The 22,484-nt window shown below is 44.9% G+C and overlaps 1 protein-coding gene across 1 annotated transcript in view; it reads right to left on the minus strand.

The window, feature by feature from the left end:
* Window positions 1-22,484, minus strand: part of LOC306925925 (receptor-type tyrosine-protein phosphatase F-like) — a gene marked incomplete at its 5' end in the record, with an annotated part of 147,415 nt that overhangs the window by 55,885 nt on the left and 69,046 nt on the right. The window contains 8 exons of the mRNA XM_079505074.1: window positions 881-1,179; window positions 3,486-3,583; window positions 6,042-6,181; window positions 7,384-7,565; window positions 9,599-9,730; window positions 11,641-11,768; window positions 13,039-13,156; window positions 18,898-19,091. Of these exons, the coding sequence (XP_079361200.1) occupies window positions 881-1,179; window positions 3,486-3,583; window positions 6,042-6,181; window positions 7,384-7,565; window positions 9,599-9,730; window positions 11,641-11,768; window positions 13,039-13,156; window positions 18,898-19,091 (1,291 nt within the window). The remainder of the gene's footprint in view (window positions 1-880; window positions 1,180-3,485; window positions 3,584-6,041; window positions 6,182-7,383; window positions 7,566-9,598; window positions 9,731-11,640; window positions 11,769-13,038; window positions 13,157-18,897; window positions 19,092-22,484) is intronic.

Raw genomic sequence — 22,484 nt, forward strand, 5'->3', positions numbered from 1 at the left:
GGTCAGACATTGGTGATCTATGAGCTCATATAAGTCAAATAAAGCATGACACAGACGTGTTCCCGGTTTTAAATGCCTTAAAAAAGAGCTTCTCGACAATTCGATTAATCAATACGTTGAACTAACTACCACAATGAAAACAGCCGATTGTTGCGGCGGCGCCAGTATTGTTATTGACAACACATTTTGATTTTAGTTTTAGTCATAGTCTTTTGAATAGTTTTCATTTAGTCTTAGTCACATTTTAGTCACCTGGAATGTTTTAGTGTTAGTCTAGTTTTAGACTAACACGGCGACTACCGGCGATAAGTGGGCGGAGCAACGTCGCCCGAAAAGATAAAAACAATTAATCTTTTCGGGCGATGACGGGTGATTGGGCGATGTGTCGGCCGATGCTCACCCGCTGTTAACAGTTTAAGGGCCCATGACATGTACTTAGTACGGTCATGTGCCCCTAGACAGAGATTGATTAATCTCCGTCAAATTAGTGATATCAATACCGGCCGCAACGCTCCACAGCCTAGAAGCGCTTGTTGCGCAATCCTCGGTGTTGCACAACAGTGACACGTCATCGTCATGCGATCTAAATCATCCCGTCTAATTATGAAAAAACATCCTGTGTTTGACGGGCCCCCGCTGTCTCGTTAGATTCTTTCTTACCTCCCGTTGTTGTCGATCGCATCGATAGTGTTGTGGCTATTGTTAGCTGCTACACACACATTCACAACAACATCCGGTCAGTCGGTAAAAGTGGTCCAGGCGCTATAAACGATGGGCACATTTTATGAATGGATTAAATAACCCCGGGCCCTCAAGGTGTTAGAACGTACTGTCAGTCGACAAAATCAACACTGGGCGGCGCCCGCCCTAGCTCCCTGACCTGACTCGCTCGCTGCCGCCGGCGGTGACCCTGGGCAGTGCCAGAGTGACCCTGGTGCCCCCGTCGTCGTCATCGTCGTCGTCGGCGCTTTGCTGCGTGGCGGTGGTCTGGTGGACAAGAGGCCTGCCGCCGCGCATCAGGTCCGGCGCGGTGCGGGCAGACACCTGCTGCTGCAGGCCGCCCGCGCTGCTCCCGCGGCTCATCAGCACGAACGAGTAGTCCGTGTCGGGCTGCAGGCCACCGATGAGCGCCCTCTTCTGGTCGCCCGCCACCTCCACACTCTGGTGGTTGTACAGGATCTGCACGCACGCAACACACATGTGTTAAACTTAAAAAACCATCAGGGGGGTGACCTATAAAATGCACCCACTGTGGAAGCATCTTCTGTTCTGACCTCCTTTACAGTCATGGTGAGTCATTTGATATCATGCTGGCTTACAGAACTCTATGGTGACACACACACACACACACACACACACACACACACACACACACACACACGCGCGCGCGCGCGCACACACACGCACTCTAAACCCGCTTATCTAACACATTGTCAGCAATTGAATTAAGCTGTGTGCCGTCATATGCGGTCGGGATTTATTGATTTTAAATGCTCAACATGTGTTAATTTAATATGCCTCCGATTCCAATTCCACCGTGGAAATCCTGAATCGGGGGCAGCTCTAAATTTACTCTGCGTGATGTCAAGCTGTGTGTCATTTTTCTACACCACACAGTGTCAAAGGAAAAAGTGGAATCAGGGCGACGTGAAGCTGTCAGAGGAGCTAAAAGACATCATTTGATGAAGGTTGGTCTTGGAGTTGTTTTTGGCAGCAAATTTCTATTTTAGTTTAGTCATAGTCTTTGGAGTGAAACTTTTTTTAGTCACATTTTAGTCACCTGGAATGTGTTAGTGTTAGTCTAGTTCTAGTCGACAAAATATCATAAGATTTTAGTTGACTAAATCTGCAGTTGGTTTAGTCGGCTGAAATGTATTTTGGCGGGCCATGATTCCGTCGTAATGCAGATTTTACACTTGCTGAAAATAGCAGATCGGCTATTTTCATGCAACCAAGTGTAAAATGACTTTTATTTATACTGGATCTCTTGTCCACTAGTCCCTTCCTAACATTTTAGTCTAGTTTTTATTGACGAAATTGTCAATATATTTAGTCTTAGTTTTAGTCATCATAGCTTAGTTTTCATTTAGTTTCCATTTAGTTTTCGCCAGTGAAAAAAGACGAACATTCTTCGTCTTAGTTTTAGTCGACAAAAATAACACTGCTTTATGCATTTTAGGGTTTGCTTAGTAGTAGTCTACTGACTTTCACTCACAAAAAGGCATTTTTTTTGTCCATCACAATACTGTAAATTCTGTTCATGTAATTGTGTATTGTGTCTTTATCCATACTGTTAATTTCTACCCAGATAGTTTAGGGACAGGTCACACAAGGGTAGCCTATATATATATATAGCCTATATATATTTATTACACGGCTTGGTTGAATGCTTGATTCTGATTGGTCAATTGCCAAATTCAGCGGTGTGTTATTTCTGGATAATGGCCGCTCCGCTCTATAACAGAGCGATGGCTAATCAAAGGCTCGGAGCACCTGGCTGCAGCCACTGGGCTGCTTTGGATTCGTTGCTGTCGGGAGGAAACCTCATAAATCCATTTTTGAGGTTTTAGATTAGATCAGTGCTATTGAACACCCTTTACGTCTGTGTGCTGTTTCGTTGTTATTGAACCAATGGAAAGTAGTAAAAAGTGCTTTGGAGAAAACCTCTTAACTCCATTGGACCCAAAATGTCTGCTAAAGCAACTAACTCCACCACCTCTCCCCCTCTCATGGAAGTAATTGACAATATATAAAGTTACAACACCAAGTTTGATGCTTTGTTTTAAAAATATAAGGTTTTCTTAATTTCCTGAAAAATGTATATTTTTCATTTCCTGAAAAATGAACATTTTGGAGTTATGAGGTTTCCTCCCGACAGCAGAGATATGATATACGCCTTCCCTGTACCCAACATGACAGCCATGTAAACTAACACGCAATGTCTTTTAACTAAACGACACGCTTTCAAGAATGTTTTTGAAAACATTTGAAGCGAGAAATAGACGATGCTCTACCCGAATATATATTCCACTTCCTTGTTTCCGAGGCGCCACTCGTTGCCTCTGTGGGGCATAATCACAGTAGTCATTAATAATGTCTGTATGTAACCTTGGACTATAGTTTTTCCGTTAATAAATGGTTAGTACACTTATGTAACACATCAAATTATATATAAACAAGTGCAGAGAGCCACAGCAGAGTTCTGTAATATCCCAGCTTTCGGTCTCAAACATTTTCACGTCAAGCACCCCCAAAAATAATATCTACAAGTCTCTATTTTGGTCACAGAACCCCACATTTGCCAGGGTCCACCATAAGAGTAGATTTAAGATTTTCCAAAAATCATTCCAATTTCTTTCTGATTTCTACAAGATTTAGCAAAATTGGGTTAAAGCCAATTTATAAAATAGGGGCACCCCTGGGAATCCTTGAGATCCTATTATTATTATTTGTATTATCCATTTTCCATCTCGGGTTGCACTCACCTTGAAAGGCACTTCAGATTTGTACATTTCCGGCACTTCCCAGGTAAGCAGGACCGAGGATTTCATCACGGCTTTCACACCAAAGTTCTTAGTGAATTCTGAGAAAGAGACGTGAGGAGGAGTTACACGTGATTACGTTAGTCTTGGCGCAGCGGAATTTCATCCCCGCCTGGATAGACATTTGAATCTGTTTAACCTGTTAAGACCTAATAAGGCACATTCTACAAATCTCTTCTAAACCAGTTTACTGAAAATATACGTATGTTGCTATATGAGTAGTGATGCTCAAAGGACCACCCAAATTATTTTCAGGGACCCCCAGAGATATGAGTTAAACATGTTCGATTAAAAACCTACTGTATATTATATTAAACGATTTTCTTGATTTTTAAAACAATTCTCAACCAATGCGCGAGCACGCACGCACGCACGCACGCACGCACGCACGCACGCACACACACACACACACACACACACACACACACACACACACACATTGATTGTGTTAATCTTCACGGGTGAACTACATTGGGTTATCAACTTCTCAGTTTGAATTCATGTATTCATCTAATCATTTGTAGCTCAGAGAGTGTGCAGATGTAACCGAATGGACACACTCTCTGAGCTAAAGGACATGTACAGTAAGGGCTATATCTTGCGCCACCCTTATCCCTTATCCCTAAACGTATTTGCCATTTTTACTATAAAAAAGAAACCCTTTTAAAATAGTTCAAATAGCTGATCGACAAGCTCACAACGTGTAGATGCAGATCGGCTAGTTGAACTATTTTAAAAGGATTTTCAAAATAGTGAAAAATGGCAAATACATTTAGGGATTAAAGGGATAAGGGTGGCGCAAGATGGAGCCCTAAGTGTTTTGGTCTGTCTGTCTGTCTGTCTGTCTGTCTGTCTGTCTGTCTGTCTGTCTGTCTGTCTGTCCGTCCGTCCGTCCGTCCGTCCGTCCGTCCGTCCGTCCGTCCGTCCGTCCGTCCGTCCGTCCGTCCGTCCGTCCGTCCGTCCGTCCGTCCGTCCGTCCGTCCGTCCGTCCGTCCGTCCGTCCGTCCGTCCGTCCGTCCGTCCGTCCGTCCGTCCGTCCGTCCGTCCGTCCGTCCGTCCGTCCGTCCGTCCGTCCGTCCGTCCGTCCGTCCGTCCGTCCGTCCGTCCGTCCGTCCGTCCGTCCGTCCGTCCGTCCGTCCGTCCGTCCGTCCGTCCGTCCGTCCGTCCGTCCGTCCGTCCGTCCGTCCGTCCGTCCGTCCGTCCGTCCGTCCGTCCGTCCGTCCGTCCGTCCGTCCGTCCGTCCGTCCGTCCGTCCGTCCGTCCGTCCGTCCGTCCGTCCGTCCGTCCGTCCGTCCGTCCGTCCGTCCGTCCGTCCGTCCGTCCGTCCGTCCGTCCGTCCGTCCGTCCGTCCGTCCGTCCGTCCGTCCGTCCGTCCGTCCGTCCGTCCGTCCGTCCGTCCGTCCGTCCGTCCGTCCGTCCGTCCGTCCGTCCGTCCGTCCGTCCGTCCGTCCGTCCGTCCGTCCGTCCGTCCGTCCGTCCGTCCGTCCGTCCGTCCGTCCGTCCGTCCGTCCGTCCGTCCGTCCGTCCGTCCGTCCGTCCGTCCGTCCGTCCGTCCGTCCGTCCGTCCGTCCGTCCGTCCGTCCGTCCGTCCGTCCGTCCGTCCGTCCGTCCGTCCGTCCGTCCGTCCGTCCGTCCGTCCGTCCGTCCGTCCGTCCGTCCGTCCGTCCGTCCGTCCGTCCGTCCGTCCGTCCGTCCGTCCGTCCGTCCGTCCGTCCGTCCGTCCGTCCGTCCGTCCGTCCGTCCGTCCGTCCGTCCGTCCGTCCGTCCGTCCGTCCGTCCGTCCGTCTGTCTGTCTGTCTGTCTGTCAAGTCCCACCCATGGTTGTGCCCCTCTTCACACCCAATGGTTGCCATTCTGTGGTTGGACAAAAATCCTCTCTCTCCATCCACTACCATTGGAATAAGGTGTTTTTCAGTTGCTTCGTATTGATATTCTGTGCTTTCATTTCTTATTTTAGACTTGGTGTCAGTAAAAAGGAACATCACAGGTGCAGCATGGTGACTGGGCATATCATGTTTTCAGTGTTTTTTTTCTTCTCCAAAAATGATGTTTTAGCAAATTCAACTAAAGGGACAGTGTCAGAGAGGCAGGGGCTGAAATTCCGTAAGAGGGCACTTTTGGACCAAAATAGCGAAAATAGAAGATCTACAAGCTCACAACGCGTCGCGCTGCAACGCGTTGAGAGCTTGCAGATCAGCTATTTTTGATGCCGCAACCCTGCACTCTTATCTACTGGAGATGCGGTCTACGATATGGATTTCGAAGCAAATTTGTTCAACACAACATGCTGTTTTTCCAAGTTCAGGAGACTTCGGAAAAAAAGCAATTCTCCTGAACGCTGCCTTCCGGTATGGCATGGAAAGGTGTGGTGTTTTGCATTTCTTTCACCATAAATGCTGCATTCGTGGTCTGGTAAAGGGCAGTTGTTTTACAGACGGGTAAAAGGACAGGGGCTGAAGCCCCCTGTGTTGATGTCTATGTGTGCACGTCCCTGTTCACCTGGCATGGCGGTAGACATGGTCCTGCTCTGGATGCTGGGGCTGATGGGTCCTCCTCCCTTGCTGGTGAACGCTCTCACTCTGATGTCATAGGTGGTGTCTGGCTGGAGACCCTGGAGGCTCATGTGTGTGTCCACCGTGCTGTTGAGAACAACAACAACACCTTTGGTCTAACGTCGAAGGAACTGAAGTGTAGTTGGAAAAATCTAATTCGACATTCGACCAGGGGATTCGCAAATGGCTGCTGAGACTTCCGATAAAATGTTACCGGCTAACTTCATGAGCTATGGAAGCGGCTGTTTCACCCCGGTCAAAACATTTTACTTGCTTGACGAGCTACAGTTTATCATCTGTAGCTCGTCAGAAATACCTGTACTTTTTTTGGAAACGATACTGCGAAATGGGTTTTCGCTAGGGGTGCACGATTATGAAATTATGACCGATATCCGATCTCCGATTATTTGCATGGGTCATATCTGCCGATACCGATTCTGACCGATTCCGATATTATACAGATGACCACAAGGGAAACAAGCCTAGGCCCTAGGGGCTTGGCCCAAAGCCTGTTAATGAAGTAGTCAGTCAATCAATAAATAACCTATACGCTTGTGTGTCTGTTTCCACAACTGAATGAGATGAGTAGCCTACACAAATGAAATAGAAAATTGTAGAAATTGTAAAAAAGAAATGTAAATACTTTTACTTAAGATTTTACATCACATTTGATTTGGCTTTTGTTCTAGACTTCACTAGAGGTACTAGACACTTTTGATTCATATTGAACTCATTGATGATTTTTTACAATTTCCTTCTCTTTTTTTTTGCTGGTGAAAACCGATTAAATAATTTGAGACCGAACCGATACCGATATGGCATTTGTATGGCCGATTTAGCCGATCCGATTATGCTACCTATTATATCGTGCATCCCTAGTTTTCGCCACTGTTTTTTGGACGGCTCAACCCCCGTCCTACCGATGCAGGGATACCTCTATACGGAACCTCTTCTCGGAGCTCAGAGCGTATAGGGTGAGGTTCCAAAACGGGGCTAGCGTTAATGCAGAAACGTACTTTGTGCAATACCTCAATACAATTCTACAGTGTACACATTGAAGAGCCACACAGGAGAAAACGTGTGATGTGTCTTCGTTTATTTTCCTGGACCGAGTATATTACAAAGGTTTCAACTTTTTTAGAAATAGTGTTCATAAGCTGGTCCACCTGGCCCTCATTGACTACAATCAGTCCAACCAATCAGAGTGTGCAACATATTATTACTCTACATTTTTCCAGAGGTATGCCAAAAACAACACTGGTTAGTGAGCTGTTAGCTATTATGCTAACCTGTTGGAGCTGTTGTGCTGGCTGTTGATGTCACGGTAGACCACCGCGTAGCGGACCACCTTCCCGTTGCGCTCGGCCAGAGGCGGGGGCTCCCAGGCCAGCTCGGTGGTGGTGGTGGTCAGGCCCACCACCTTCAGATGCTGGGGGTAACTGCTCGGCACATCGTCCGGAGTGCTGATCTCCTTTAAAAAAAGAGGTGTACGTGATGTTGTTGTTAAAATAAGTGTTAACCCATTTTGGGCGGGAACCCCTTTTGGTGTTTTAAAGGATTATGTTACACTTTAGCTATTGAAAAATAGCAGATCTACAAGCAAATCTTTGAATATATTCTTTCAGAGCGAACGTTTTTAACTAAAATTTTTGCTTCTGGAGGGTCCCTGGAACAACATATTTTCAGATGGGCGTCGACGGCCAATTACATATATTTTTGCGGGTCCTTGACATGAAAATGTTTGAGAACGACATGGGTTTTTCAGAAAACTGTCAGGATTTAGAAGGCATTTGTAGAATCGTCCTCAGGTCTAAATGGGTTAAAGCTGCTATATAAGCAATAATATGTCAATTTTATTTAATTTTTTTTCAGCCAGCATTGGGTAAAACATTGCATTCAAAGATTTTCCTAGAAGCTTTGTCATTGGTCTATTTGCCTGTCTACTTCCTGTTCATTTTGACCGGGTTTTTTTTTTTCGACCAATGACAAAGCTTCTAGGAACATCTGTGAATGCAGATTGTGGCGCCTCATAGCGATCATAGCTATAGAGCAGTGGTTTTCAGCTGATGTTTGACTCAGGGACCACCATCCTGACTGTTGGTCCCCTGTTGACTGTTGGTCTGCCGCTGTTTTAACAGCGGGAGACCAACGGCGAGCATCGCTTGAATTTCATTGGCTATCGTCCAATCGCCCACTATCGCCGGGCGACGTCGCCCCAAAAGATGAATTATTTGTATCTTTTCGGCCGACGTTCCTCCGCCCACTTTTCGACCATCGCCTGTTCGCCTGCTATCGCCTCTATCGCCAGTATAGTTGCCGGGTCCCGTTGACAAATAATGCACTTCCGGAAAAATTTGTCTGGCTGTCGCCCGCTGTTAAAACGTACTGTTAGAGCAACCACCACAATTGTGTCGGGTGGGTCCATCGTAGACCCACCTGACACAATAGTGGTGGGGGTTCATGCACCATTCCATGGGTTAAGATTATAGAGTGAATTGATTGCATAGGGCCTAAATGGAAACAAGACCGGAAGGACTATTTCTTTTGTACTATCCCTTGTACTATCCTCTGTTGCTGTTTTTTACATTTATGTCTAATAAACTATCAATCAATCAATCAATCAATCAATCAATCAATCAAAAACCACCTGTCCCGTCTCAAAATTCTGTCTGTCTGTGCTGCACAGACAGAACAATGTCCTGTATGGTGTTACTGTTATAATTATGACATAATGACCTTACCATAATCACAGTAATCCTTAATCATATTCCATCATATTCAAGGGCTTCAGACACTTTCAGTTTAGAGCACTTCAGAGGACAGGTGTGTGTCTGTGTCTAGCTTTTCGTCTGCACTGCACTGCACTGTCAAATATAGGTCTTACAAACATTTTGTTCAAGCTGTTGCGAACTAGTCTACACTTGGTTGGTTGTGTGTAAAACACTTGTTTTAAATAAAGTACCTTTAAAAAGATGATGGGAAAAAAACAAAGACATGAATAGCTCTATGATAGAAGTGTTTGTTCAGTAACAGGGGTCTCTCCAGCTATATAATAAACCGAAAAGTAATTTATATGTCATGACTGGATAGGACAGGATACAGGATACAGGATAAGCAAGTGAGGTTTGAACTGAGATACTGTAAAAATATAAGCTTATAAATGGGTCCATTCTCCTTCCTCCTGGAAGTGACTCCAACCTGCTGATTCTTAAGGTGCTTATCTCCATTGATTGATTGATTGATTGATTGATTGATTGATTGAAAAACATAACCAAAAAAGAAAAAAATGTCATGAATGAAAAAAAAGCTGATCTACAAGCTCACAACGCAGTGCAAAGCGACGCGTTGTGAGCTTGTAGATCTGCTATTTCCATTGCCACTATAGGTCCCGGGGAGACGTTGAATATCCCTTTTGGGTCACGGGGCTAAAACGTGTGGGAACCACTGTACTAGAGATTGTGACTAAATTATCTCATATATTTCTTGCCCAACACATTCACGTACCTTCACGTACTCCTCGCCGTTGCCCGCGCGGTTCTTGGCGCACAGTTTGAACACGTAGGTGGCGCCCTTGTGCAAGCCGGTGACGGTGAAGTGGTCGTCCGTCCTCTTGAAGTCTCTGACGGTGAAGGCCTGCTAGATGGACAGACAGACGTTCGCAGCAGTTAAAAGTACAGATATAGTCAGTGTTGTACCCGAATGCGTCCAAAGAACGATAGTTCACGAACGCGTTCATATTTAGGCTGAACGTGAACTGAACGTACTGCATTTCTGCCTGATGAACGTCATTGTGAACGCGTTCATTTATGGCGTGTGTGAACGTCACTTTCTCACGTTCAACTTTGTTCAAGAGTGAGTGAGCCTTCCAGGCGAAACCCCCGCTAAAACACACCCTAACCAGTCCTTAATATCTACCAATAAGCCTTATCCAACACAAATTAACTAATCTTTCTCAAGCCGCACAATTTCACTGGAGCGCGCTGCGCGCATATGCACGCAGACAGCAGACACATACATTCCTACATATCCCGACCCAAACACTGTGAGGAGGTAAAGTAAACTTTATAATGTGCCACGAAAAATAGATTCCAATTGCTTGTTATTCTTGCGTCGATGAGACACATATCCAACTGTCCATACATGATCGTCTAGTTCGGCCAACAAAATATATCTCCCTCCCTCCACAGAAGCGCAGTGATGCCTGATTTATTCTTTGTCGTAGGCTACATGTGTTCCATGCTGAAAATAGCTGATCTACAAGCTCACAACGTGTTGCATCTTGCATCTTGAGCTTGTAGGCTGTGGTTGTGAGGCTGTGAGGCTGTGAGGCGAGCTTGCAGGCTGTAAGAACTGAGACCCTTCACAATAAAGCATGCAGCTTTCACAAGTTGGCCCATATTAAAGACAATGAAAATAATTCGGTGGCATTTCACATTGCAAAGAGCTATTTTGTTCCCAAAATGTAAAGAAAATGTAAGGAATTAATTTGGATAATGGTAATGGAGATATTGTAAAAGTTGTCACTTCAACCAAGGGTTTTTTTATTCAATAAAGTCTGCGGTTCTATATGGCTATGGGCTGTGGCAATACTGTGGCAATAACTAAAATAGTTCATTTTTTGGAACCATGAACTTTAGTTCAAAATGTTGAATTATGAACTATGAACTGAACTAGTTCCATTTTAAATTTCTGAACTGTGAACTGAACTAGTTCATAAAATAAATTTACTTTCCCAACACTGGATATAGTACATACTGTAGACTCTATAGAACAGAGTGAATAAAGAAGTGAGACAGTGGTTCTCAAAACTGTGTCATGTCAAGGACCCCCGGATGTTTTTTTTTTAAATAATCTTGGGAACCCCCAAAATAATTTCGGGACCCCCCCAAGGGGTCGCAACCCCCAGGTTGAGAACCCCTGATATATATGTAGTCGGCGAAAGCAACACTGCCTCCTCTGTAGTGCAGATGGTAGCCCAGGTGCTCTCCCACCATGTCCTACCTAGCTGTTCTGTCCTTTTGTAGTGCAGCTGGTATAGCCTGGCTAATAAGCCAGACTCAAATCACAATCCGCCGGCAGGCAATTCTTTTTTGGCAACGGCTGATTCGTGTCTGGCTTTAGCCAGGCTACAGCTGGTAGCCCAGGTGCTCTCCCACCATGTCCCACCTGTTCTGTCCTCTTAGTGCAGCTGGTAGCACTGGGTGAAACTAGACAAAATGTATGGCAAATGCATTTTCCCAGTTATTTGCCTGATTGGTGGATGTCATTGGACATCTTTGGACATCTACCGGTTACCCAGGTGCTCTCCCACCATGTCCTGCCTGTTCTGTCCTCTTGTAGTGCAGCTGGTAGCCCTGGTGCTCTCCCACCATGTCCTACCTGTTCTGTCCTCTTGTAGTGCAGCTGGTAGCACTGGGTGAAACTAGGCAAAAACAGGCATTACGGCAAATGCATTTTCCCAGTTAATTGCCTGATTGCTGGATGCCATTGGACATCTTTGGACATCTACCGGTCACCCAGGTGCTCTCCCACCATGTCCTACCTACCTCCTCTGTCCTCTTGTAGTGCAGCTGGTAGCCCAGGTGCTCTCCCACCATGTCCTTCGGGGGCTGCCACTGGATGAGGGCCGTGTTGCCGATGGTGGTGCTGATCATCATGGTCGGCTTGCCTGGGACTGGTGTACAAGAAAAGGATTTATTACACCCATTTAGACCTGAGACCAGATTCTACAAATGTCTTCTAAATCAGAGGTTCCCAACCACCGTTACGCGGACCGGTGCCGCTCCGCGGGACACGTGCCACTGGTACGTGAGAGGGGAATTCCAAGTTTTCCCGTCATATAAAAATCCATTTGAAAACACGAAAAGAGAGAGGACACCAGACCTGATGGCTGTTGCGCGTAGAGCACGATGCTCAACATTGCCCCCATTGAAATGCAAATGCTTGCCTTTCAGGCTGCCTTTATATCCTACTCGTCTCTTTGAAAACGCTGCGTGGAGGGACGACGGGGGACGACGACGACACACCAAATGGCAGTGAAAAGTTGACTCATCCGTTCACTGACTGTGATTTATAAACGGCTTCGAGTCAGTGTTACTTCCATGTTGCGTAGCACTGTCCAATCCTTGGTATCTTTACCGTTCATGTATGCTCTGCGGGCAGCAGCAGCAACAAGCTGTAGGCTATTTTGTCACGATCGCGCTAATGAAACCAAACTACTACACGGTGACGCTACAGGATTATTATTTCGTCAAAACGAAAAGATGATGTTATCCAGGTAAAGTAGGCCTAATGCCTGATGTGTCACTCTGCATGTTTAACTAAGTTTTCCACATGTTATGACATTTTATGAAAAAGACTAAGCCTTTTTTTAAATCATACTATCATTGTTGATAATGATATAACGACATTTAGGTCAATGATATATAACAATAATAAGCCTACAGCAGCGGGTAGCTTAACGTTCTCTTCCGTGAGAACGTTAGGTTTTGGTACGATGACGATGACCCCCCCCCCCGCGCGCCGGAACGTGAACATTTTATGAACTGTCAGCCGGGCCGTGACAATATAAAGGTTGGGAACCCCTGTTCTAAATCATGACAGTTTTCTTTAAAAAAACCCAACAAAAACATATGCCAGTTGGTTCTCAAACTATTTCATGTCAAGAAGAATAAAATGACGTATTTTCTGTGTGTGTGTGTGTGTGTGTGTGTGTGTGCGTGCGTGCGTGCGTGCCACGTGTGTATGTGTGCGCGCAAGTATGCAGGTGTCTCCCTACTGTGATAGAAAACAAGTGCTGCACCGTATGAATCTGACGTAATGGGTCAATTCTTAACACTCAGATTTAAATGTGCATGGTTGCTCGCACACACACACACAAACACACACACACTCTCACACACACACACACACACACACACACACACACACACACACACACACACCTGCTCCGGTGGTGGAGACGACTTTAGCTTTGCTGCGCGCACCATCCCCCTTGGTGGTGTAGGCTGCTACCGTGACGGAGTAACTGGTCTCTGGAAGGAGACCCCCTATGATCACCTCCTGATGGGGGAGAGAGAGAGAGAGAGAGAGAGAGAAGAGAGAGAGAGAGAGAGAGAGGTTCAGTCAGCATGACAGAAAAACTGACGATCCGGGAACAGACTTTATGAACCCATTAACTGCAGCCATTGACTGCAATTTATGCTGCATGTTATCATCAATATACGGCAGTAGAAGTCCTGTATTCAAAATGTACTAAAATACTCATATTGTTCAAAATGTGTAAGTATTTTTTTTTAAATAGCCGATCTACAAGTTCACAATGCGTCGCATATTTTCAAATGGCCGAAATGTATATAGGGCTTGGGACGTGGTTATTGCATGTTTTGTAATCTAAATCAAAATCCACAAAGTAACTAGTAACTAAAGTGTTCAAATTATTGTAGTGGTACTGTATTATTATGACACGCCATAGCCTTTGTAGCTTTAGAAATGTGCCGATATAGCCTGTATTATAGCGAGGAAATGAGAAGTATAAACATTTAATTATATCCCTTATAAAAGTATTTTCTTTCGAGCATCTTTAGTAACTCTTCTCCATGAGGTACATGAAGGTACAGCCATCGCCTGTGAGATTATCTCATCTGTCACATTCCTGTTGTCTCCTGTTTACAGACCTTAACCCATTTAGGCCTGACGTCGAAATTTTAAAAATGTCTTCAAAATCCTGACAATTTTCTGAAAAACCTTATCTTTCTTTATCTTAATCTTTCTTGTAGATCTGCTATTTTTCAATAGCTAAAGTATAACATAATGCTTTAAAACACCAAAAGGGGTTCCCGCCCAAAATGGGTTAAAGGTTTATTGCTCCATCATCTCAAGTCTTGAGGCGATAGAGTCGTTTTGTTGAGACATGGTTGTGGGTTTAGTGTCCTAATGCAGTGGTTTTCGACCAGTGGTCCTTCAGGGGGTTCCAGGTCGTCCCCAGGTAAATGATGGAGAGTTGTAACCAAATGGACCTTTATCTTTAACTCTTGATGGTGTCAAATGAAACCAACGGACCCTTACGGGTCCATATGGTTTTATTCGATACTCTCAAGAGTTAAATTATTGTTAAAACCTTTATTAATTACTACTTATTACATTACTTAATTACAAAGACTACACAACTAAAGAGAATGTAGAAATATTGTTATTTTTGTGATTTGCCCGTTGTCTCTCCTAATGGTACCACATGGAATTGTTGGCAAAATATTATCCAACCAATGACGGTTCTTAATCTCATGGTGGTCCGTGGCTCAAATGCCGAATAAATAATGGGCCTTGATATGAAACGGATTGAAAACCACTGTCCTAATGGTATAAAAGCTTTGAGTATTCCTTGACAAAATAATGCTACGCAGCAAGTGAAATAGCGAATCACCCTGGGCGAATGTCGACTGAACTGAAGTCAGTTGGAAAAAGGGCTGACTCCTGAGTGAGGAACGGTCTAATCTTTTGAACGTTATAGAGTGTAAGTAGTAGTGTAGGAGTGTAAGAGTAGTTGTTGTTACAGTATAGCAACATAATGTTTTTGTATCTTTTGGATGAATAATAACTTAGGTTAGGAAGTTAGGATTAAATGGGTTAACATGCATCAAAATGTACGCACGCACGCACGCACGCACGCACGCACGCACAGTACGCACGCACAGTACGCACGCACAGTACGGTTACAGAGCGGATTACACTGATGGAATCACAAAATACATTTTTCAAACATAATTTCATGCTCTCTCTCTCTCTCCGATCTCCCTAGCTCTCTCTCTCTCTCTCTCTCTCTCTCTCTCTCTCTCTCTCTCTCTCTCTCTCTCTCTCTCTCTCTCTCTCTCTCTCTTACATCTTTATTGCGTGATCTCAGAAAAGAAAGGAAAAGAGACAGAACAAAGCTTTTTTCCCTGCACTAATTAAATGTTCAGAGTTATTATGGAAAAGGGGAAACTGGCCTGGCGGATCCAGGGACCCACACAGACACACACACATGCACATAATTATACGCACGCATGCACGCTCACGCATGATTGATTGAAATGTTGATTTGAATAAAGCAATTTTAAAAACAATATAAACAAAAACATAATAATAACATGCAGTACCAAAATAATAAAAAAGCATATTCAAAAGGAGTGAGAAGAAGCATGTTCTTCTTATTACTATACTTCTGAGGACATTTTGGGACGTCTTTCTGACAAATAGTTGAAAATAGACATAGATAGATAGATAGAAAAGAGGAGTTAACAGCCAATTATTGGCACTAGATTTGCCCGTAAACCTCAAGTTTAGCAGGCATATACAGTAATATATGGTAATTCGGGAGTTTACCGGAGTTTGTTGGAAAGTTTAACGGGAGTTTCCTGTAATATACACATCCATATTCCATGCTTTTTGCGCAGTGAGACCAAATAAAATAGCAGATCTACATGCAAACGTAATGTCTCTAATCGTAATTACTAATCCAACCCAAAATATGTTCCCTGTGTTCTACTACAGTGGAAATGGTCCGGTCCGGTCCACCGGCCTGTGCTTCTCATCGCCCAGCGATAGATCAACATCCGGTCGAGACAATACACACACACACACCATTATGTCGACACAACATGCGTGCGTGCGTGCGTGCGTGCGTGCGTGCGTGCGTGTGCGTGTTTGTGTGTCCGACTCAGGGATCTGGTTTGTGGTCCTGGTCAGAATTACATTTGTGCCACGGATAATGAGTGGACATTTAACACATTTGAGTTAAATGACCATAACATGTTGATGACCTCTGTGTGTGTGAGTCATGGACTAATCAGCTGTCAGCTGTGCTTCACGTGTCTCTGCTGTTAGACAGCAGATGGCCTGGACAATTCAATCTGCTACGTGCTCACAGTGACATCAGCCATGACAATGACAGTGACACTGAAGTCATTTCTGTTGATGCCCTCCTCCCCATGTCCGGAAATGTACATTCATTCATTCATTCATTCATTCATTCATTCATTCATTCATTCATTCATTCATTCATTCGTATTCTTATTATACATTTATTGTGTTTGTTTGTCTGCTTGTTTATTTATTCATTTATTTATTCCTAAACATAAAGCAACCATTTGTCTATTTCACATATTCTATATACTTGTGGGGACATTCCCCACTAGTACCCACCCACACACGCACACGCGCACACACACACACACACACACACACACACACACACACACACACACACACACACACACACACACACACACACACACACACACACGCACACTAGTGACTGTTGCTGACTGTCGCAAAAGACAAAATACACAGTATACGTCATCTTCTCCTTGTGAATGCAAGGCCCTTGAGCGGCCATCGTCATCAATAATGTATCCAGCGGAAAACGGTGATGAGGAAATTGGTGACAAAGTGTCTGTCGCGCATTAAATCAGACGTGCGCGGCAGACAGGGGCCCTGAGCGACCAAAAGACGTCAGGGAAACGAGGCACATTATGAGGAATACATCTGTCTGAAGTGCATTAATTAAGCGATGCTGTCGGGCAGAAACCTCCTATCTCCGTATTCTAAAGGTTTGTGAATTTGTTTTTTTGATGAATGGATGCCCTACTTGATCATACTACCGTAGCAGATCCACATGCAAGCTGGAAACGCATCGACGAGTTTTGAGCTTGCAGATCTGCTACGTTTGCCGTTTTTGAATTTGCATAATGAAAGGTATTCATTAATGCCTAGCATTGTGGTCATACTAAAACAAACCTGCAAGTAACAAAAACACGAGAGTGAGAGACCAAGATATATGTCTGCAATCTGCATCAATCGAGCATAGAGTGACATGATAATATCTGGGTGAGGTGGAGTTTTGAATGCATTGGAGAAGAGTGGAGAAGGGAGAAGAGTTTAGGACGTGTGGAGCGATGTCCAGGGTGTTTTAGAGAAGGGAGAAGAGTCTAGGTCGGACGTGTGGAGCGATGTCCAGGGTGTTTTAGAGAAGGGAGAAGAGGCAGGGACGTGTGGAGCGTTGTCCAGGGTGTTTTAGAGAAGGGAGAAGAGGCAGGGACGTGTGGAGCGATGTCCAGGGTGTTTTAGAGAAGGGAGAAGAGTCTAGGACGTGTGGAGCGATGTCCAGGCTGTTTTAGAGAAGGGTGAAGAGCCAGGGATGTGTGGAGTGTTGTCCAGGGTGTTTTAGAGAAGGGAGAAAAGTCAGGGACATGTGGAGCGATGTCAAGGGTGTTTTAGGAAAGGGAGAAGAGTCTAGGACGTGTGGAGCAATGTCCAGGGTGTTTTAGAGGAGGGAGAAGAGTCAGGGACGTGTGGAGCGATGTCCAGGGTGTTTTAGAGGAGGGAGAAGAGTCAGGGACGTGTGGAGCGATGTCAAGGGTGTTTTAGAGAAGGGAGAAGAGTCTATTACGTGTGGAACGATGTCCAGGGTGTTTTAGAGAAGGGAGAAGAGTCTAGGACGTGAGCGATGTCCAGGGTGTTTTAGAGAAGGGAGAAGAGTCAGGGATAAGTGGAGCGATGTCAAGGGTGTTTTAGGAAAGGGAGAAGAGTCTATTACGTGTGGAACGATGTCCAGGGTGTTTTAGAGAAGGGAGAAGAGTCTAGGACGTGAGCGAAGTCCAGGGTGTTTTAGAGAAGGGAGAAGAGTCAGGGACAAGTGGAGCGATGTCAAGGGTGTTTTAGGAAAGGGGGAAGAGTCTATTACGTGTGGAACGATTTGATGAATGGATTCCCTACTTGATCATACTACCGTAGCAGATCCACATGCAAGCTGGAAACGCAGCGCGAATCGACGAGTTTTGAGCTTGCAGATCTGCTACGTTTGCCGTTTTTGAATTTGCATACTGAAGGACGTGTGGAGCGATGTCCATGGTGTTTCAGAGAAGGGAGAAGAGTCTAGGACATGTGGAGCGATGTCCATGGTGTTTTAGGAAAGGGAGAAGAGTCTAGGATGTGTGGAGTGTTGTCCAGGGTGTTTTAGAGAAGGGAGAAGAGTCAGGGACGTGTGGAGCGTTGTCCAGGATGTTTTAGAGAAGGGAGATGAGTCTAGGACGTGTAGAGCGATGTCCAGGGTGTTTTAGAGAAGGGAGAAGAGTCAGGAACGTGTGGAGCGATGTCCAGGGTGTTTTAGAGAAGGGAGCAGAGTCAGGGATGTGTGGAGCTTTGTCCAGGATGTTTTAGAGAAGGGAGAAGAGTCAGGGACGTGTGGAGTGTTGTCCAGGGCGTTTTAGGAAAGGGAGAAGAGTCTAGGACGCGTGGAGCGTTGTCCAGGGTGTTTTAAGGAAGGGAGAAGACAGAGTCTAAGGACTATGCAGGCCTATATGCATTTTGACCATTTGAAAATAGCAGTTCTGCAAGTACTTTCTCCACCCCTGTCCTTACCTGAGCTTGGGGCAGGGCTACATCCAGGAAAGACAGTTCCTTACCTGTGTTTCGGGCAGGGCTACATCCGTGATGCCAGTTCCTTACACCTGAACTTTGGGCAGGGCTACATCCGTAATGCCAGTTCCTTACCTGAGCTTGGGGCAGGGCTACATCCATATAAAGACAGTTCCTTACCAGTGTTTCGGGCAGGGCTACATCCGTGATGCCAGTTCCTTACCTGAGCTTGGGGCAGGGGCTACATTCATATAAAGATAGTTCCTTACCTGAGCTTGCAAGGGGCAGGGCTACATCCATCTAAAGACAGCTTCTTACCTGAGCTTGGGGCAGGGGCTACATCCATATAAAGACAGCTTCTTACCTGAGCTTGGGACAGGGGCTACATCCATATAAAGACAGCTTCTTACCTGAGCTTGGGGCAGGGCTACATCGATGATGACGGGCTTTCCGCGGGGCTCTCCGTCGTGCAGCCTGGAGTAGACCAGCTGGTATCCCCTGACGACGCCGTGCTGCCGCGCGGCCAGCGGAGCTTTCCACGCCACGCGCACCGCCGTGCTGTTCACAGGCTCCGCCTCCACCTTCCTGGGAGGAGCGCTCGGCACTGAACACACATTAAAGGAAAAATCACACGAGCCGTTTGTGAAGTGAGCGGCGCTCTTATCATCGCACATCATCATGACGTACTGTAACAAGTCGATTTGCTCGTCTACATTTGACGTAAATTCTCCATTCATTGTCAATGGCATTTGTGTTAGGACAAATTAGTAGATTTGCTCAGACACATAGCCTATGACGTAAATTCTCCATTCATTGTCAGTGTCATCAGGATAAGTGCCATAGCCGTAAAGATGAGCTTACCTTTACTCTGTCCAGCATGCCAGAGCAGTAAAGGCGAGTTTTGTTTAATCTGCGTTAATCCCCATTTGATTAGCATCACGTTAGCATGTTGTAGCATTTTTAGCTAGCGCTAGGCCGCAATTACGTAAAAACGGCCAAGAATCCTGCGTGCACGCCTGTGCACACGCACAAGCCGCCTTTATATGCATTTTGGATCATAATCTGCAAAAAATGCGATATTCGGCGCATCCGGTAGCTTTTGGGAGACTTTTTTAAAGAACGTCTGGCACTTGCAACGACCCCATCTCGTGGCCTCTGGGCGTAATAGCACTTAAGTAGTTGTCTTAAGTGCTACACTATAGCTGAATATAGGAGGGGCTAGCACCCCTCAAAAATCACACGAGCCGTGTGAAGTGAGGGGTGATCCAGTGGCGTCTCTACAGGGGGGCATTGGGGGGCATTGCCCCCCCAGATTGGATGGTGTGCCCCTCCAGTCCAGATTGGCCAGTAGTACCCTACACTACCAATATTTTAATGTTTTACAAATGTTAAGTCTATAAGTTCTCCATGATTATTGTAAATATATACATGTTCAAATTAATTGAATAGTTAATAGAAATACAAGGTAATATATGCATGCAGAAGACATTATAATGCTCAACATATTGTATTATTGTATATGTATTTATTTGTTTGTTGTTGGTGCTGCTGCATAATTGTAGCCTACTAGCCTTTTTCAACCATCACTTTGTTGATAGGTGACTAATTTTGTTATACATGGGGGGGGGGGGGGGGGGGGGGGGGGGGGTTGAAAAATGAGGTGCCCCCTTTGGAAAAAAGTATGCCCCCCTGCTGATTTGTGCCTGGAGACGGCACTGGGGTGATCTTATCATCATGCGTCATCATACATCAACACATTCCAGCCAATAGCAATTTGCATCCTCGCCTTCGTCTTCAATGTTTGTATACACAAACACCCCATGCTGGCCATTCATTGTCAATGGCATTCAATGTTTGCGTTAACGCAATGTTTGTGTGTACACAAACCCTCAAAAACACAACAACAAAACAGTCACAGAATTGTGTCCGTGACCCACAAATGGGTCCCGACCCAGTGTTTGGGAACCAGTCATCTAGTCCAGTGGTCACCAAAGTGGGGTCTGGGGACCCCCAGTGGTCCTTTTAGGGAGTTCCAGCTAAATCCAGCTGGTTCCTGACTCCCAGCTAAATTAGTTAGGAACCAAAATGGACCCTTATGGGGTTAACTCTGAGAGTGTACTATTTGTACATTCTCAGAGTTAAATTAACATTAATTGTACAATATAAATTGGGATCCCAGAAATAGAAATGCCATTAAATGGGAGTCTGTAGACTATTATGCATGTCCTTGAAATTAAACGGGTTGAGAATCACTGCTAGAGCCGTCAAAATCTTCTCTTATGGGGGTCCCTGGCATATCTTTTCAAATGGGGGTCTGCGGGCTAATTAGTGTCAATTTGGGGGTCCTTGACATGAAACATTTTGGAAACCAGTCATCTAGTCAACACCATGCATCAAAGCATGCCCGTGATGTTGCCCTTGTGTCAGAGTTGGAGGCGTTCGGGTTTTGGTTCAGAGGTTGCTGCCAGTCTTTGAAGGTTGCGCACACGCGCGCGCATTGTATATTGTTATATTTGTATTAACATAAACTCACCATACACATTGTATATTGTTATATTGTATATTAACATACTCTACCATACACATTGTATATTGTTATATTGTATATTAACATACTCTACCATACACATTGTATATTGTTATATTTGTATTAACATACACTCACCATACACATTGCATCTTGTTTTATTGTACAGTATTAACATACTCTACCATACAGATTGTATACGTTATATTGTGTTAACATATTGTAGTGTACCATAGTATGTTACAGTACTTCAGTCAAAGCAATGAGCTGCATTCTACCACTGAAACATGCATGGTCTCATGGTTGGAGGCCTTTTGGGAGTGCTTCAAATGTTGTTAGTGGTCTTTGAAGGTTGCACGCACGCACGCACGCACGCACGCACGCACGCACGCACGCACGCACGCACGCACGCACGCGCACGCACGCACGCACATGCACACGCACACGCACACACACAAGGACGCGAAAAAGGTTGTCACACAGAGGACACTGTCTGCTTTGTGTCCACAGGATCAGAGACATTAAAGTGGCGTAGAGAAAAGAAAAAAATATATTCCATAAAAATGCTTCTCATCAAAATATGTTAAAGTACAACAGCTCATGGCAACTTGAGGTACTGTTTAATATTTAAACATGAAATAAAAAAAGTCCCTGCATGGTCCAGTGAAAACAAAAAGGCCATTGTGGGAGGATGTTTCTCTACCACTCTATCACAAAATGCTTGTAGGAAAATGCATGTGGGCATGCAGGGAAACAAACCTATACCTTCTATGATGTTACTGAGCACTATGAATGTATTTATTACAAAAGACCCACCCACCTCCGACATCAGCAACATTGTGAAAATCACAAAAACATTTTGTCTGGGAGAAAAATCACCCGGGTTTAGTGTTCTCTAGGCTTAAATACTCAGAACTTAAGGAACACGAAACTTAAAGGATTAAATAAAGACTTGAAAATAGATCCCATAAAGCAGTGCACATATGCAAGGATGTTTATTTTTTAAATTGTTTGTATCAGCATTTTGCACTGATTGAAATCATTGAAGCTTTGTATATCTGAAACCCTTCCTGTATCAATGGCCTTAATATGTGGATAAGGAACGTCAATACTGGCCCGATAACAGCCTGATAACAGCCTGATAACAGCCTGATAACAGATAAACATACCAACATCAATAGGCTGCTACTAGCCTCGCTGCTAGCAGCAAGACAAGGGCCTCTGTCTGCAGTAAGCTGCTGTACTTAAGTACATTTTTTAGGTATTTGTACTGAATATATTCCAGTTTCCAATACTTTTACTTCTACTCCAATTTGGGATGTGCCGATGAGACATTTTGGCCGATATTGATATCCGATAATTAATTGCTGTTATAACCGACATTACCGATGTCGATATGATCTCATTCTGTATTGAAAAAAATATAAAAAATGTGTCCATTCTGGAAAAAAATACATGTAACAGGGTGTC

The sequence above is a fragment of the Electrona antarctica genome (genome assembly GCF_951216825.1).
Source record: "Electrona antarctica genome assembly, chromosome: 7".
In the NCBI taxonomy this organism is placed as follows: Eukaryota; Metazoa; Chordata; class Actinopteri; order Myctophiformes; family Myctophidae; genus Electrona; species Electrona antarctica.